Source organism: Hemicordylus capensis, chromosome 6 (assembly GCF_027244095.1).
Source record: "Hemicordylus capensis ecotype Gifberg chromosome 6, rHemCap1.1.pri, whole genome shotgun sequence".
NCBI lineage: Eukaryota > Metazoa > Chordata > Lepidosauria > Squamata > Cordylidae > Hemicordylus > Hemicordylus capensis.
This window is the reverse complement of record NC_069662.1, coordinates 30,588,932-30,608,043: the sequence shown is the minus strand read 5'-3', so window position 1 is coordinate 30,608,043 and position 19,112 is coordinate 30,588,932. Positions and strand designations below refer to the sequence as shown.

Sequence of the window (19,112 nt, the reverse complement as noted above, 5' to 3'; positions counted from 1 at the left end):
TCCCTTCCTGTCCTTCTAGTTTGCAACATGCAAGCCTCTCTCCCTGCACCATGTGTGCAGAGAAGATGCAGAATTCATCTGCATCCAGCTAGATAGATAGATTAGAGATCCTAACTCCTCACTTTCCTATCTAGAATGGAGTTCCTTAATAGATACTTTATATATTGATTTGAAACTATGAATTGGCTCCAAGTTACTTTACTCTCAGCATACACGCATGCCTAACTAAATCCGCTGTGTTGTGCCTCTGTGCACTCTGCTATAATGAGAAAGGGATTCTCTCACCACAGAGAATTTCCAACAGTCAGCCCTCAGGAAAAGATTCTTGCAAATGGAAAGGGCTTTTGGAGGGAGGGAAGGAAAGCAAAAATCACTCCCTATGTATTCTCCAGATTACTGCAAGGATGGTGGAGGCTTCCTACAAACCTGCATCACTCTTTTAAAAAATATGTTTATTAATTTTCTTTTTTAAAAAATAGAGAGAGAATTTCCAACTAAATTCCAATCAACAATCACATAGATCAATAGAAAAATAAACTTTGGATTATTAACCGTTCCAACCAAAATTATAACCAAAATACCCCAAACAAGGGAACATTCATATTTCATATTAGACAAAACAATGAGTAGGGATGTACATCATCACTAAATTTATCATCCCAAAAAGACATAAAAAGTGACAATTTTTAAAAAATAAAGTGAGTCATATATCTGATTGACTCTAGCTCTTGCTATATATAATACATAGGTTTTGTCATCAGAGCTATATCCCATCTCCTTAAAAAGCAATCAATGGAGGATTTATATTCTTTTTCCAATATGGAAATCTTCACTGCAGTTAATAAGCTGATAATCATTTTGACATCATCTTTATCTATAACATCTTTTAGATAATTCACCCTACATCCTGTCTTATGCTGTCTGACTGCTGTGCATCATGTCAGCCCATGGCAATATTTAATATGTGGAACTAAAATATCTTTCTCTCTCTCACACTTTTCTTTATTTTCATTCTTTTAACTCTTTCCCCCCTAGGGAACAGTAAGGTGTACCAGAATATGGAGAAAAGTAATAACACTGTTGTGACTGAATTCATCCTTCTGGGATTCCAGAGCATTCACTCTGTTGAGATTCTGATCTTCATCACCTTCGTCTTTGTTTATGCACTGACTCTTGCAGGGAACATCACAATCATTATACTAGTACTGACCAGCCGCCAGCTGCAATTGCCCATGTATTTTTTCTTAAGTAATCTCTCATTCCTGGAGCTCATGATCACCTCCACTGTCATGCCTAAGATGTTAGTAAACTTGATCACAGGGAAGAAGACAATCTCATTTGTGGGCTGCCTTACCCAGTCATTCTTCTATTTCCTCATGGGCTCAACTGAGTTCTTCATCCTGGCGGTCATGTCCTTTGACCGCTATCTTGCAGTATGCTACACACTACGCTATGCATCCATAATGAACAACAAGGCCTGTTTCCAGCTTCTCATGGGAACATGGGTTGGTGGTTTCTTGATCATTCTTGTTCCCAGCATTGTGACAGCTGGCTTACCATTCTGTGGACCAAACCTTGTCAATCACTTTTTCTGTGACAGTGCCCCCTTGCTCAAACTTGTCTGTGCTGACACATCACTGGCTGAGCAAGTTGACTTTGGGACATCTTGTATACTACTCCTGGGCTCACTTCTTATAACAGTTGTGTCCTACATCTACATTATTTGTGCTGTCCTGCAATTACCAACAGCACAAGGTCGGCAGAAGGCATTTTCAACCTGCGTATCTCACATCACAGTGGTCACACTGTATTATGGAAGCTCCATTTTCATTTATGTCCGTCCCAGCAAAGGGAATGTTCTAGATTTCAACAAAATGGGAACTGTATTGAACACAATGGTGACTCCTATGCTAAACCCTTTTATATATAGTCTTAGGAATGAAAAAGTGAAGAATTCCCTGAGGAGTGTTCTCAAGAAAAGCATAGGCATTTTAAAGAAATGAACATAAAACTTAGGGCACAATTCAAAACATTAAGCATATTTAAAATCCACTGAGTTCAGTGGGAGAGAACTAAGTTATTTAGAAGCTAGCATTGTTGACACATCAGTAAGACCAAAATTCCAGTCTCTATGTAGCTATGAAACTGACTAGATAACATTGACCAGTCACTGTCATTCACTACCACCAACCTCAAAGAACTGTGAGGATAAAATGAGTTGGACCATGCATGGCACTCTGAGTTCCGTGGAAGAAAGATGGGAGTGGGATAAAGTTGTAGTTAGATGTATGCCTTTGTACAGTTGTAGTTAGATGTATGCCTTTGTGGATTGGAGAGCTATTGCAAAATATTAATACTATGGAAGGCAAAAAATATAAATCCTTAATATCATCAGCAAATACTGGCTGACATCCTGACTAATGAAGTATTTGCATAAGGATGGTGTGCTAGTGCAAAGCTGTTGCAATAGCTACTTGTGTTAAGTCTAGTGACTGCATCCCACACTAGTGTTGGACTACCATGATGTGCCTCAGCTGTTTTAAAGGAAACCTTTCAGCAAGAGCACTATAGCACAAGAGTGCATTTTTTGTCCAATGATGTGATCTTCTTGAGCTAGTGCAACTTTCTTATGCAAACACTTTGTTAGAATGTCCTCTGGTGACTGACAGTTGCTGTTGTTGCTGTTGTTGCTGTTAATAATAATAATAATAATAAATCACCATCAGCCAATTACAAAAAGCAACTTTACTGGGAACAACCTATATTCTGCGACGATATGTATAACAACAGCAACAACATTGACAATAAAATTCAGCCATCCCAGGTCCTTGGGAAAGACTCGATGTCTGGATAAAACAAACCAGTCAATAACACTTGTCTGACTGTGTAAATAAATAAATAAATAAATAAATAAACAAATAAATAAATAAATGATTTCCACATGGAAAGTAGCCTTATGATATCACCTTGCTGTTTTCTGTCTGTCTGTTTGACTCTCTCTGTATGTCACTAACATCTTTGTGATGCCTCGACCAATTTGTACCAAATTTGGTACAGTTGCAATGCCACATAAGGACACCTCAGTGGTGTATTTTGTGATGACCTAATCTACCTTAATTCAAGATGCACATGCATGAACCTTTGAGGTGGAACTGCGCTAACTTGTGAACAGCCTAACCAACTTGCACAAAACGTGGTATACATGTTAAGATTAGAGAGGACATTAAACCTTGATATCCCATCAATGAATACCAGAACACTTTTCAAGATGGCAGCTGTATGTCTTCTCCCCCAACAACTTTGCTATGCCTGGACCAATTTGGATAAGATTTAGTATAGTTACAGTGCCCTATAGGGACATTTCAACAGTGTGTTTTTAGCTTACTTTCCTCTTGGAAAGTAGCCTCATGAGATTGCCTTGCTGTCCATGTGTGCACCTGTGTCTGTCTCCGTATATGTGTTCCCTGCCCCTCGCTAACAACTTTGCAATGCCTGGACCAATTTGAACCACATTTGGTACCTCAATGGCATTTTTTTGTGATGATGCCACCCACCACAACTCAAGAAGCTGGCTGTGTGAACATTTGAGGTGGAAGTGGGCTAACTTGTGAATCACCTAACTTCTATCTGTCTGTCTATCTGTTGATATATCATATTTTTATACTGTCACAAAACATGCATCTCTGGGTGGACTACAACATAAAACAAATCTAACCACAAATTAAAACAATTTAAAACCATAATTTAAGTTAAAAACCTTGGGTGAATAATTGTGTCTTTAAAGATCTTTTAAAATTTGGTTTAAAGTTTGATTTGTACCAAAGTTGGTATATATGTTAAGATTATAGAGGACATTGAACCTTGATATCCCATAAAAGAATTCCACAACCCATTTCAAGATGGCGGCTGTGTGTCTTCCCCACTAATAGCTTTGCAATGCCTGGACCAACTTGGATCAAAGTTAGTACAGTTGTACTATCCCATAGGGACATTTCAGTAGCTTGTTTTATGACATCATTATGTCATGTCATTCTCCACCTATGCATGATGCACCCTCTTCTTACAGATGAGGCTATGGCAACTACTATTTGACTGTACCCTGCATATTTCATGTGGTGTGCATGAATTTGAAGATTAATTATCAATTAAAATTATAGTGAAAGGAAAGAAGGTGGATCAGAGGCGTAACTAGGGAAAACGGCACCCGGGGCAAGCACTGAAATGCCCCCCCACCGCGCCCCACCGCTGCCCCCCCCAACGTACATCTGATGATACATCCCACATTACACTTAGGTTTTTCCTCACAACAACCCTGTGAAGTTGGCTTGTATCTCAAACATCAGAATTATGATGCAATGATGAAACATCCCACATTACACTTAGGTTTTTCCTCACAACAACCCTGTGAAGTTGGCTTCTATCTCAAACACCAGAATTATGATGCAATGAATGATGATACATCCTACATTGCACTTAGGTTTTTCCTCACAACAACCCTGTGAAGTTGGCTTCAATCTCAAACACCAGAATTATGATGCAATGAATGATGATACATCCTACATTGCACATAGGTTTTTCCTCACAACAACCCTGTGAAGTTGGCTTCTATCTCAAACACCAGAATTATGATGCAATGAATGATGATACATCCTACATTGCACTTAGGTTTTCCTCACAACAACCCTGTGAAGTTGGCTTCTATCTCAAACACCAGAATTATGATGCAATGAATGATGATACACCCTACATTGCACTTAGGTTTTTCCTCACAACAACCCTGTGAAGTTGGCTTCTATCTCAAACACCAGAATTATGATGCAATGAATGATGATACATCCTACATTGCACATAGGTTTTTCCTCACAACAACCCTGTGAAGTTGGCTTCTATCTCAAACACCAGAATTATGATGCAATGAATGATGATACATCCTACATTGCACTTAGGTTTTTCCTCACAACAACCCTGTGAAGTTGGCTTCTATCTCAAACACCAGAATTATGATGCAATGAATGATGATACATCCTACATTGCACTTAGGTTTTTCCTCACAACAACCCTGTGAAGTTGGCTTCTATCTCAAACACCAGAATTATGGTGCAATGAATGATGATACATCCTACATTACACTTAGGTTTTTCCTCACAACAACCCTGTGAAGTTGGCTTCTATCTCAAACACCAGAATTATGATGCAATGAATGATGATACATCCTACATTGCACTTAGGTTTTTCCTCACAACAACCCTGTGAAGTTGGCTTCTATCTCAAACACCAGAATTATGATGCAATGAATGATGATACATCCCACATTACACTTAGGTTTCCAAGTACAAGGATTTCACCCCAACTCTTGAATGGATCCCAATAGTTATAGGATAGTTTTTAAGACTAAAAATATATATTATTCAATTGCACCAATCCTGTACAATTTCATATTTTATTGTAAATCATTGGGTTATCTATATAGGTTCATTTTTATATTTCTTATATAATGAATTGTGTCTTGCTTGATCCACCACCTAGCACTAAGCTGAAATATTTGGATCTAAATTTATTTAGTCCAGTTGACATAACAGGAATATTCCAGATTAAAACCAGGCACTATACCTTAACTACAGAGTGAGCCAGGCTTCTTGTCTCATTTTAGTTAATACTCTTTCTTAAAAAATCATGATTCCATCTCTGACTTAAGACCTTGTCTTATCAAAATGAAAGGGTAACAGGAAAACTATTGAAACAGAAATAGTTAATCTCCCTCATCTATACATGTCATGTTCAATAAGCTATGAGTCCTCTTAAAGCTCTCCTACCTATCTTGTCATATCTGAGAATATAAGTGTACATCCTTTTTTTTTTTTTTAAAGAATCCAGCACTGCATATTTGTACCCATTATTTCCCCTCCTTTCTATTACCAGAATATGGTATTTTGATTCACAGGGGAAGTTGTCAGAGCAAAACACAACACATGAACTCTAGCACTTTTTTATTTTATTTTATTTTTTGTTCTGTTGTTTTAATCACACTGGTTTTTTCTTCAGGGTTAAAAAAAAAGTTAGAAGTCTATTATTTACAATTTATAAAACAACCCTCTGTTTGGTCCCATTTCCACCCATTTCATGCAGCCCCTTGATTTCTCTGAACACAAACAACAGCCCCTGGAAAAGTTTCTAGATGCATATCTCTAGGGAAATCAGGAGAGCTCCTCCTAAGAACAAACATTATAATCAGGAAAATCCAAAACTCACCTTTCCAAAAGGACAGGAACAAGGATGCCCAGAGGTACCAGCCAGAGTACACTAATCCTAGACACCTCTCTGTGAGCATTGTCAAGCCACAATTAGGAGTCTAAGCAGACACCAGACAACGAGAAGGAACTCTTCCTGCCAGCAATAAATGATGGAGAGCGGGTGGCTAAGGCTAATGGGAATCAGCCAGCCAGCCAATTTCCCACCCTGAAGGGAAAGCACATTTGCCCAAATTGCGTCCCACAGCTCCCAGCATTATTGCTAGTAAAATAAACTACATCCAAGTAGCAGGGACTTGGCTGGGTTGTGAAGATGGGGTTGAGTCCCCACTCCAAAAAGCTCTGCACCTTTAGTGCCTGACAGAGGGAAGGAGCGTGAGCACACAGGAGGAGCGACTGTGTGGAGGGAAGGGGGAGAGGGCACAGGAGCAAGAAAGGGACATTGCCGCCTGGAAGAGATGTTTCCACATCCTCACCACTGTCTCTGTAAGAGTAACTCAGCCTCAGGGCCAACACGTCAGCAGCGTTTTCTACGCTAATACGAGAGTCTCGCCCGTGGTGGAAGAAGCCCGGCTGCTGTTAACAGGGCCCTCCGAGAGGAGGAGCTGCAAAGGCACCCAGCTGGCCAGATATAAAGCTCTAGTGGTCAAATCCTCCCTTCTACAAGCCAGCTCGCCTCGTTCTTGGGCCTTTGCTGGAGCGACGAGGCTCCCGAAGCCAACGAGGGTCCGCCCCTCTTGGCAGCGCTGCTGCGCAGGTGACTATTGGGAGGAAGGCCCCGAAGGTCCTTTGCCCCTCCGCTTCCGGGCTCACCTGCAGGATTCACTGGAAGGGCCCAAGAGGGGATCTGTGCCACCCTGCTCTAGAGCAACATGCCAGGCAGTGTGTGAGACGGCGGCCAGCATCATCACACTTGTTCTTTTTTAAGTAGCTGCTGGAGCAATCTTCAATCAGAAAATTACAGCACGACGCTGTCTGTAATGAGTGTCCGTGTGTCCTCCTGCCTGCGCATGCCTGCAGCCCCAGCAACTCACGTGCAGAAGGCGAGCCGAGCTGGGACTCAGGAGGACGGACGTGTGTGCCTGACTAAAGACACGGCAAGCCACTAGAGGGCCTCTTTCTGACTTTCTGGCTGGCGATTGGTGAAGTTCCGGGACTGTGGTCGAAGCAAGGCAAGCAGCAGGAAACTAGGCGCCCGCCGGGCTGCTGCCACGGCGCCAAGCCATGGGGGGGCGGGCGCAGAAGGGGCCGCTCGTGGGGGAGGGGCACCGATGCACTCCCTTGACTGCTGAAATTTAAAAAAAAATTTAAAAAAGTTTTTTGGGGGATCGGCGGGGGTCATGGTGGTGCCCCCCACGTGACCCACAAAGATGGCACCTGGGGCACGTGCCCCCCTGCCCCCCTATCGTTACGCCTCTGAGGTGGATTAGTTCTTACCAGAATTTCTTGTTAATAAAATATTTCAGTTAATCAAAACAAATAGACTATTCAATTTCTTTCCTCACAATCAGATCTGAAATCCAGGGAACTCATATTTGTGTGTGTGTGTGTGTGTGTGTGTGTGTGTGTGTGTGTGTGTGTCATAGTTATATACTGCCTGATATATACATCTCTAAGCAGTGTACACAATCCAAATTACAATATAAAAATAAAAACCAACAGTTAAAACACTTTCACAGAATAAAAACAATTAAAAACCATTCACAGAGTGAAACAAAATAATTTCACAGGATGAAAACAAGTTAAAATTTATTTTAATTAAAAGCCTGAGAAACAAATGTGTCTTAAGGGTCCTTTTAAAAAAAGGAAACAACAAATCAAGTGTGTGTTCAGCAGCATTCATCGGTCCAGAGACCACCTAGGATAGGCACATTCTAATTCTCATTCTCATTTTCATTCTCATTCTCATTCTCGCTATGAACTCCTGAGCTGATCCTGACAACCCAGTCTCATACTGAAACATTGAAGTCCCCCACCACCAACAATCTGGCTGACTCCAGTGCCAATTCTGCAACCAGGTCTGTCAGCTCAGTTAGAGACTCCATTGAACAATGGGGTAATCTGTACACCAGCTCTAGTCCCAATCTATCTTTGGTCCCTAGGCTTAGGTACAGACTAGGGTTGCGTGTTTTGTATTTTTTCCTGTTTCAATTTGTACCAAATCTGAATCAACCCCATTTTGTATTTTGTCTAAAATTAAGCCTTCCGAATCACCCCAGTTTTGTTTTGTATCCGAATTAATATGAATCTGAATCCGAATTAATTCAGATTAAAAAATAGGTCACATGGTCAAAAGAGTGGGTGGGTGTTATAGTGCCCAATGAGTGGAAGCTACCAAAAAATTTCAAAGGAATTGGGCAAATGGCTGATTTTTGATGAATTTTGGAAGTTTGCATGTCTTTCAGATTTCCCCTATAGGGTATGATGGAGGTTTCAGGAAAAGTATAGTTTCATGTGCGGAGGGGGGGGGGAGGGGTGGCCCAGAGTACAGTGTGGTTGGTGGTAGTGCCCAGTTGGTACAAGGAAGCTACCACAATTTTTTTCAGAGGAATTTGGCAAAGGGCTGATTTTTAAAGAATTAATGAAGTTACGCGTCTTTCAGATTTTCCTCATAGGGTATAATGGAGGTTTCTGCAGTCTCATAACTCCACTTGAAGGGCACTGGGGTGGCCCAAATCAAGTGGTGGTGTAGTGCACATAGGGTCCCAACCACCCACATGGGTTGCCAACCCATGAAGTACAGGGTTCTGTTGTCCTAGAGGTGTTCTGAGAGTAGATTCTCTGGTAGCATTTGAGAGTGGATTGATGGTTTTTCATTAAAAATCTCATTTGCTACCAGAGAATCTAAACTCAACACCTCAGAAACAACCAAGCCCAGTACCCCAATGGGTTAGCAATCCAGGGGGGTGGTTGCCACCCTCTGTGCACTACACCACCGCTCGCTCAGCATCACACCATTGCCCGCCAAGCTCAGTTATGGGGCTGCTGAAACCACCATTATTCCTTATGGGGAAAATCTTAAAGACGTGTAAACTTCAACAAATCACCAAAAATCAGACTTTGCCTTTGCCCAATTCATCTGAAAAAAAAATGTGGTAGCTTCCTTGCCACCATTGGACAATACCACCCACCCCACCCTGCTCTGGGCCACCCCAGTCCCCCTGACGTGAAGCTATACTCAAAATTCCCCAAATCACAAAAAATCAACCCTTTGATTAATTCCTTTGAAATCTGGGTGGTGGCAGGCATCCCTTGGTGCATGTCCTCCCAACCCACTGTTTTGCCCCAGCAGACCTCTTTCTGCCCCAAATCTGCCCCAAAGACACACACTTAAAAATCAGCCCTTAGGCCAATTCCATGGGAGTCTGGTTTGTGGCAGGTACCCTTTGGGGTACTTCTACCCAACCCACTGTTCTGCCCCAGCAGACCCAATTCTGCCCCAAATCTGCACCAAAGACACTTTGACAATTTCTTTAAAAAGCAGCCCTTAGGCCAATTTCATGGGAGTCTGGGTTGTGGCAGGCACCCCTTGGGGCACTTCCACCCAACCCACTGTACTGCCCCAGCAGACCCTTTTCTGCCCCCAAATCTGCCCAAAAGACACACAAACTTCAACAACCCCTCACTCCCCAAGCCCACACTCCACTGCTGCAACCCCCAAGCCCACGCTCCACTGCTGCAGCAAACTACAGCTAACAAACTACAGCATCAAGTGTGCCCTACTCTCCTCCTCTACCAAGCAAGCAGTTCTCATCCACAGACTTTTTTTCAACACATCAACAACAATAGCAGAGCTTTACAAAGAACCGGTTTCCAAAGCAAGATCACACAGAGGCAGCAGAACAATGAACTATCCTAGGCAGGCAGGCAGGCATTTGAATTGCATTATATACTATATACATATACACGGTAACTAAATAGGGAGCAGTATGCTGGGCTCAGGCAGGTAGCAAGGCAAGCATGGCATCATGGAAACTTGAGTTTAGACATGCAATGCAAAAATAGTTCTTTCTCTGCCTCTCTTGAATAAGGCAGCCAGAAAGGCAGAAGCAAGAGAGTAACTTGTTAATGAATTGAAACAAACTCCCCCCTCCACCCTCAAAGCAATCAGCCCAGACAGAGTGGAAACAGGGCATTGTTTTTTAGAGCTGGCAATCAGAATTTCTTAGCACATAATTGCATCACAATAGAACACATTCCAAGGAAATGAACTTCATCAGGGATGCTGTGCCTGCTTTTTGCATATCTTATCTTCTGCTAATCTCTTCTTGACAGACACTCACTGCCTCCCTAGTTGCTGCAGTCAGGAGACCAAAGCTCCGAAGAACAAAATAAAGCAAAACAAAACTTTGGCTCCAAAATACCATCATTTCGATTTGTATACAAAAAAAATTGTTTTTAATTTTTTCATTTCAATTTGTATACAAAGTGTCCAAAAATGCCATTTTCGGACACAAAACTTTTTTTGCCGAAATGAAATGCACAAGCCTAATACAGACACTCGATATTGGCCAATTGCCTGATAGGGTTCCTAGTAAGAGAGACAGTGTCCTTTTAGACCACAGCCACACCAACTCCACAACCAGATCCTCTCACCTGTTCCACCACAGAGTATCCTTCTGAGAGAAGCTGGGACCAGAATGGACCACTAGCTTTCCCCAACCAGGTCTCCGTAACACATAGCAGGTCAGCTCCTTCATTCATAATAAAATCATGGATGATCTCCGGTTTGTTTTGGACTGACCTGGAATTACAAAGCAGCAAGATGAGGATTACAAAGTGCTGTGTGGGAGATTGGCACTGCTCCCCAAGTTCAAAGAACTGATAGGCCAGCTGGAAGGGGAAACAGCTATTAAGTTTCTGATTTGCCTTCCCTTGTAATGGCCTGCTGACCTACCAATGCCATATTTTCATCAATTCCCAACCACCACTGGAATGGTCACCCCAGAGTCACACTCCCTGCATAATCACACTCCCCACATTGCCCTGTCTCTGGACAACCCAAGACACATACCTGTATCAGACACAACCAATAATAAGGCAACAATACACTGCTATCAGAAGGTCCTTTCCTTTATTTAAGAACTTATTCTTTGCAAACTGGCAACAGGGATGGGCAGATTCTTTCCAAACCCACTGGAGTCTGAGCCAGAATCATGGCTTCTAGTGGAGGCCAGATAATAAGCAGAGTGAGCCCAGGAGCTGGTGGCTGATTACCAGATGAACACTGTACTTACACAAATATGTTGTGCTAGCACAAGGATTTTTTGAGTTCACATTGGGAGCTTGCATTCCAGACTAGTGTGGCACTAGCACAATAAGGCGCACAACCTGTGGTGCGCCTTCTGCTATAAAATGCCCACATCTTGTTTTGCTATCTTTGTTGCACATGCTCAACAAGAGCATAAAAGATGAGGCAACTTTGAACACTCTCTGCAACTTTGCACCACTACATGACCTTCTTGCATATGCAAAGTGTTTGCTATACTATTGCATTATTAGTCTGCATGTCAGCCACCGTTTTCAAGAGTATTCTAGACCTTCTCAGAAAATACAAGGAAGGCTTTGGTGTAAGAAATTTGGGGTGACTTTGCCTTCCCCTCCATGTCCTGGAGGCTTTGGGACAATGACATTAGGGTGCTAGTGCAGTTTCATGAGCTATGATGAACTCCATTCCACATCATAATGCTATTGGATGCAGTGAGGGGCCAGGGGAAAATAACTTCTTCATGAAACTGAGACATGAGATGAGGTAGAACTCCTCTAATATCTGAACCTGTGAAGCCATGGTATACAGAGACAAACCATTGGCCTAGCTAGGTCTGTGGTCTACATGGATGTATTTGATATTTAGGATATATCAAAGCTTTTTTTTTTAAAAAAAAAAAATAAAAATCTTATCCTTGGCTACATGACAGACCTTCTGTCCTGCAGTGCTGTAGATATTCACATCCTGGGGCTGAATATTTGTGGTGCAGTGAAGGGTCAGTAAAAACACCATCCCTTGACTTCCTCTATCCATCCCAGAATTTTGGGGAGTAGAATGATTTCATTCCACATTCTTCAAAATTCCATAGGGAGGAACTAAGCATAGTACTATCTGCCCCTCTAAGCAACTCCCTTAGTTCACAGCTGCATACCTGAGGGCACCTACCAAGTGTATTTGAAAATGGTGGGAGTGGGGGGAAATAGCTTCAAATGTGTATAGTTTTCAATGAAGTCCCTTGTGGTCCAGTCCCCAAATCCTCAATCAATGACTTGATTGTTTCTGTGGAAAAATTCACCTGTGCTCCTGTGAAAAAATAAATAAATTAGAACTTTAGAATTCTATTGCACTGGCCACAGTGCCAGAGTGTTTGTAAGATATATTTGCTTCACAGAATTCCCTTTGGGAAATAAATGTTCTCTCTTTTCCCTGTATATTAAGGGCTGCCATTAGTGAATCCATTGTCATATGAGGAGACGCTGCAGGTGCTTAGTCAGTGTAGGTGCAATATCTATGCATTGAATTAACTGAAGATTAGGAAAGGACCATGTAATTCAGTTATGAAGTGATAGAATCAGGATAAAATGTAGAACTTGAGGGATTTTGTGCCTGGGTCACTTTCAAATCCACATTTGAGAATACCCACATTTGAAAAGGATACCCCAGAACCTTAAGGCTTTGCCATCACTGAAAACAGAAAATTATTAGTTATTCAACTTTACGTCCCCACATTGGAACCTTGGAACACTTTTAGCTTGCTTTTGTTTATTAAATGCCATTTCACTAGAGATGAAAATAAAGTTTCCGCAGGAAGATTTGTCTTCTACAGAGTTAAGATAATTTATTTCCCATACACATTTTCACACTAAGAACTAGGTAAACGCTATCTATGAAAGCTATAACAAGAATATGTTCATTCATGTTTGTTTCACCGTTATCTCCCCTTACAACCTATTGCACTGTGATTGGAAAGTGTCTACATAATGTATATATAGGTAGACGCTGAAGCACTTATAAAGAAAGCTAAAGTAAGGGGGTTAAATATTCTCCTAGGTATGAAATATGTTGAGCTATCTGAATCCATAACAAGCAAGACAATTTCCTAGAACCAAAATTCTGCTGGATTCAGCTGCCATATGTTGTCACCCAACTTTAACTCCTCTGTGAAGGAACTAAAACAGGTAAGTCAATACCAATTAATAGAGCATCTTCTCTTAGGTAACTAGACTGTAAGCTTCTGAAGTAGCAGAAGCAGTAGCAGTGGCAGCAGAAAAAATGAGAGGGGCACAGAAGGGGGAAAGTGCATTTCTGGGTGGGTGAGCTGTGTCCCACATGTCCAATTTCTGAACCAGAAATGGGGAGCAGGAGAAAAAAACTACTTGTCCAAGGAGTGCTTGCCCACCCTTGTCCGCTCTCTGGAGCCATCCTTGCCCACAAATGCTTTTGTCAGCTAGAAACAAACAGCTATTGGAGTGTGATATAACAAGGATGCTTTTACATTTCTCAAGTTTTGAAAGCTAAGGCAAATTCTACTGAGTCTCAGAATTTGCAGCTAAGATGAGGATGTATTATGTTAAAAACAGCTCCATCCTTCCCAACCTGTTAAACAGAAAACAAGGTTAGGTACTAAGTTTTATCCTTGATTGTGTACAAGTCTTGGTAAAGAAAGAGGACTACATAGGCCAAAGTCTCCTATAGGGTTAGGATGGATAAATAAATAGGAGTTAAATGTGTTGTTAACAAACAAAAAACACACACCCCCAAAACATATCAGAACTATGGTTATATTTCTGCTTAAAAATGATACAAGTTCTAATAAGAATCTGCCTACTTTCCTTTCACTATTCCTTCAACTGGACTGAATTTGGTTCAAATCAGTTAGATGGTCCTCAGGTTAGACCTCTTGTGCCTTAAATGTTCATGTGTCCACCACCTTGGACTGGGGTGGATGACATCAACACAAACTATGAGGTTGAGATGTCCCTATATGTACCTACAACTGTACCTGATTTGGTTCATATTGGTCCAGGTATCCCGAAATTGATGGGGTGTGGGGTGTACACATACGTGTACACACAGAATGTCGGGTGATCTCATAAGCATACTGGAAAGTAGGCAAATAAAAAGTGTGTTTAAATCTTATAGAGATAAAGCATTCTTATACTTTGAGTTGATTAAGACTATTTTTCTAAAGGATTTCAAACCAAGCCCTATGACCCACTGGCAGCCATCTGTTTAGCAGGCAAGCATATAGAATTCCTGAGATAAAATGAGATAGGCTTGACTCTGGTATTAAACCAGCAGTCTTTTTTAACATGGAACTATTTGGATAATCAATGGACTATTTAAAAAAAACACCCCTCCTCACAGAATCCTATGTTGCACCAAGCCAGCCTGATCCACTGTCCTCAGACATTCCATCAATAGTGAGTGGCCATTAATGCCCACAATGGTGGATTCTAGATATCTTCTGATGCACTTTAAACATTACAGAAGTCATGGTGGAGAGACTTCTACATCACTTCATAATGAAGCACAACTCTAAAGTTTAAATGTCACCGATGCTATGAATCCTTTCCATTCAATCGTTGCTCAGCTGCAATCAGGGAAACAACTGGGAGGTAGGAACCAACACAATTGGTCTCACGTAGTGCCAGGCCTTTACACTTCACAGCCGCACTGTGGGAGATAGGCACAAAAAATTAGCTCCTATTCCACTGTCATCTGTCCCAAAGGCACATGGATACCAATGGATTTTTAACACAAAGACAGAGATTATCAAAGTAGCAAGAAAGAAGAAGGCTTTCCAAAAGGAAGGGAAGTTTCAGAATATTGCTTTCATGCTTAATCTCCAAATGATCACAGTAGCTATGAGTCAGTTGCAAGATTTTCACTGACATCCAGACTAACACTACACTAATGAGAGGAGAGCGGGTCTTGCAGTAGTAAGCATGACTTGTCCCCTTAGCTAAGCAGGGTCTGCCCTGGTTGCTTATGAAAGGGAGACTAGAAGTGTGAGCAGTGTAGGATATTCCGCTCAGGGGATGGAGCCACTCTGGGAAGAGCAGAAGGTTCCAAGTTCCCTCCCCGACATCTCCAAGATAGGGCTGAGTGAGATTCCTGCCTGCAACCTTGGAGAAGCCACTGCCAGTCTGTGTGGACCATACTGAGCTAGATAGACCAATGGTCTATGACAACTTCCTATGTACATGTTTGCAGTGTTGCTGTAGTGCAAGTATGTTTCACCTGCTAGTTCTGCTAAATTGCAAGCTTACAGACTAGTGTTATGTTGGTGCAATAGGGTGCCTTGCACAAACTGTGGCTTATCTCCTGCTCTGAATCTCTTCCTTAGTCTGTATACATTGCAGGGAATTATACACAGCTCTCAGCTATTCTTGTAACACAAGTGCAATGCTTGTGCAAGAAGACCATAAGGCCATTCACAGAATCAAATACTGTGTTCTACTCAGGTATGGGAGCTGTGTGTGATCTCAAATTTTGATTGTGTGGAAGCGAGGTAGGAGGAAAACCCTGGTAGCTTTTACTCCTACCTTGTTTCCGCACAATCACTTCTACCCAGGTTTTCCTCCTACCTTGCTTCCATACAAAAGAAAATTGAGAGCACACACAGCTCCCAATCCCAAGTAGAACACAGTTTTTGATTACTACAGATATTCCTATACTACTCTTCATCCAAAGTTCTCAAAGTGGTTTACTTAGAAAAATAAATATATAAATAAGATGGTCCCCTGTCCCCTCACAAGGGCTCACAATCGAAAAAGAAACATAAAGACATATACTTCTGTTTACTTTATGTTTTACTTTACTTTATCCTTGTGTTTTAAAATTTTAAGCAGATTTGTTTTATTTATTTATTTATTTTAATTTATTTTTGCATTTATATACCGCCTTTCATTAAAAAGATAACCCCAAGGCATTTTTTTGATTTATGATTTTTGCTTAATATTTTAATTGACTTTTAAACAATCTTCTTTTTAAATTTTGCTGTAAACCGCCTTGGGATTGTTTTAATGAAAGGTGGTATACAAATGTAACAATAAAAAATAAAATAAATACCAGCAACAGCCACTGGAGGAATGCTGTGCTGGGGCTGGATAGGGACAGTTTATATTCCCCTGCTAAATATAAGAGAATCATCACTTTAAAAGGTGTCTCTGCTCAGTTAGCCGGGTTTTTTTATTGTGTGAATGTCCTCCATGAGTGCAAGAGATTGAGCAACTTGGAGCATCCACTCAGCTACATGTCATTCTTGCATGGATAAATCATGATTTGTTGCACTAGAACAACATTAATCTAGATGTCAGCCTTTGCTTCCTTTCACAAGAACATTTATTTATTTATTTATTGTTAAATTTATATACCGCTTTTCATTAAAGCAATCCCAAGGCAGTTTACAGCAAAAAAAATTTAACACAAGATGGTAAAAAAGACACAATTAAAATATTAAGTGTGTGTGTGGGGGGGGGATATTAAACATTAAACATGTGCTCGGAAACCTATACAGAGCTAGGCTTTAAATCTTATTGAAATTAGTTGAGATCTACATAGTCCAAAAGTGTGTCAGATGGCAATTTATGGCAACACAATAAAACATAAATGTACATAAATGTTTCATTTTTATTTTTGTTGCAGGTATAGCCTAGGGACACCATATGGATCTGAAGAATAATAATACAAAGGTGACAGAATTTGTTCTCTTGGGCTTCTCTCAGAATCCCCAAACCCAGTACATTCTCTTCTCCATCTTTCTTACCATCTACATCACAACCTGGCTTGGGAACCTCACCATTATCATTACTGTGATTTCCACACCCCACCTCCACACACCTATGTACTTCCTTTTGGGCAACCTGGCTGTCATAGACATCAGTGATTCCACAGTAACCGCACTCAAAATGCTGTGGGACCTTTTTTCCCATACCAATTCCATCTCCTACAACTGGTGCATTACCCAAATATTCTTGTTCCATTTAACTGGTGGTGCAGTGGTCTTCTTCTTAGTTGTTATGGCTGTTGACAGATACATAGCAATCTACAAACCACTGCAATATTTGCTTATTATGAACCAAGGAGTTTGCATAGGATTGGTGGCAGGAGCTTGGTTAGGTGGCTTTGCTCACTCTATTGTCCAGGTAGCATTAATACTACAGCTACCATTCTGTGGACCTAATGTATTGGACAACTTCTATTGTGATGTCCCACAGCTCATCAAATTGGCTTGTACAGACACATATATTACAGAGCTGTTGATGGTTTCTAACAGTGGTCTGCTCCTCACTCTTATATTCTGCATCTTACTTGTATCATACAGTGTCATCCTGATGAAGATTAGAAAACATGTTACAGAAGCGAAGCACAAAGCTCTGTCTACGTGTGCTGCACAGATCATAGTCATGAGCATGAATTTTATTCCAGGAATGTTCATTTATGATAGACCTTTCCAGGTATTTCCAGTGGACAAAATAACCTCAGTCTTGTACACACTTATCACTCCAATGCTAAATCCAGTGATATTCACTCTGAGAAATACAGAAATGAGAAACACTATTAGAAAAAGGATTGGAAAATGTATATCATCCAGAATAACTGGATCAAAATAACGTTTCATAATAAACATTAAGGCTATAGCCATGATCGACGTGTGACGTCTGCGGAGCGCCCGCGACGGCGGCGAGTGTGCGCAGCACTCCGCAGACGTCACACGTCGACATGTGACGTGTATGGAGCGCGCGCACGGCGGCGAGTGCGCACGCACGGCAGAACGGGCGCATGCGTGGAGCTTATTTCAGCACTAGCAGGCTAACGACGGGGCCAGGGGCGGCAAGCAGGAACGCTGATGCCCCAGAAGCATTTGTAAAAATCACAGCACCGGAGGGAGAAGAGCGGCAGGGGTGGGATAAGTACTACCCCACCCCTGCCCTTAAAGGTAGACCCCCCTCCATGCCTATTTGGGGATGCACATCCCTTAGATACACCATTCTAAGTCCTGAACATTCTATTGCTTATAAAATCAAAACCAATTTTCTGATCTGCATGGCCATCAGCACACCTTCACTGGGTGACAAGAGACACCTCCCCTGCCAATTTGGTGAAGATCCATTGGAAAATCGCTGAGAGAGAGCAGTTAATTTCTCTCTCTTTTGATCAGGCATTTAAAGGGTTGGCGACATTTTTTGGACTGAGTGCTATTTGAAGTTCTTTGTAAATGATAGCTCTTGTAATTTTGTAGTTTGATGTCCATATATTAGAATGTGCTCTCTCTTAAGACACCATTTGGTTTATAGAGGTCTATCTGGTTGTTAATTGGCAATTGAGCCTAAGTAACACCTTGCCAGTGGAAATGACTGGAAGGAATCCTGTTTCACCTGGCCGTATACTGCAACGTGAGCTGTGCAGCTACTAGCAGCAGGCCTCCCTAAATGCCCTTCCCCTTAACCAAGGTTAGCTGAACAAGCACTCCGCTAACCCAGTTTATTGGATTACATGTCACTGCAGTGTGGCTCTGCACTGACTCATGAGGAGACCCCTGACCGGGAGGCTACAACAAGCCTCCTGGCATTGGGGGGCTCCCTAGAATGTCCCACACACTCATGCGGGGTATTCTGGGACTTCCAGGGGCCAGGAGGCCCACAATCCCCACTGCCCCAACTGGCTCCATGATGGCTCCGATCCAGCCACCCAAGGCGAGCTGAATGCTTGTGTGCCAGGAGAGCAGGCCAAGCCCCCTCATGCAAACACCCTCACAGCTCTCTGCATTGCTTGTGTGAAGAGCCTTTTTGTCTGCTAAGTGGCATTTGAGTACGAGGGCTTTCCTTCCTACCTCATTCAGCAGATAAGGTAGTGAGTCAAACACCAGC

The 19,112-nt window shown here is 41.8% G+C and overlaps 2 protein-coding genes across 2 annotated transcripts; both read left to right on the top strand.

The window, feature by feature from the left end:
• Nucleotides 1–1,046: 1,046 nt before the first annotated feature.
• Nucleotides 1,047–2,003, top strand: LOC128331533 (olfactory receptor 6M1-like). Its single transcript, XM_053265078.1, has one exon. The coding sequence runs from the start codon at nt 1,059–1,061 to the stop codon at nt 2,001–2,003; it is 945 nt and encodes a 314-aa protein (XP_053121053.1). The 5' UTR covers nt 1,047–1,058.
• A 14,904-nt stretch (nt 2,004–16,907) lies between these two features.
• Nucleotides 16,908–17,855, top strand: LOC128331117 (olfactory receptor 4D1-like). Its single transcript, XM_053264473.1, has one exon. The coding sequence runs from the start codon at nt 16,908–16,910 to the stop codon at nt 17,853–17,855; it is 948 nt and encodes a 315-aa protein (XP_053120448.1).
• The last annotated feature ends 1,257 nt before the right edge of the window (nt 17,856–19,112 follow it).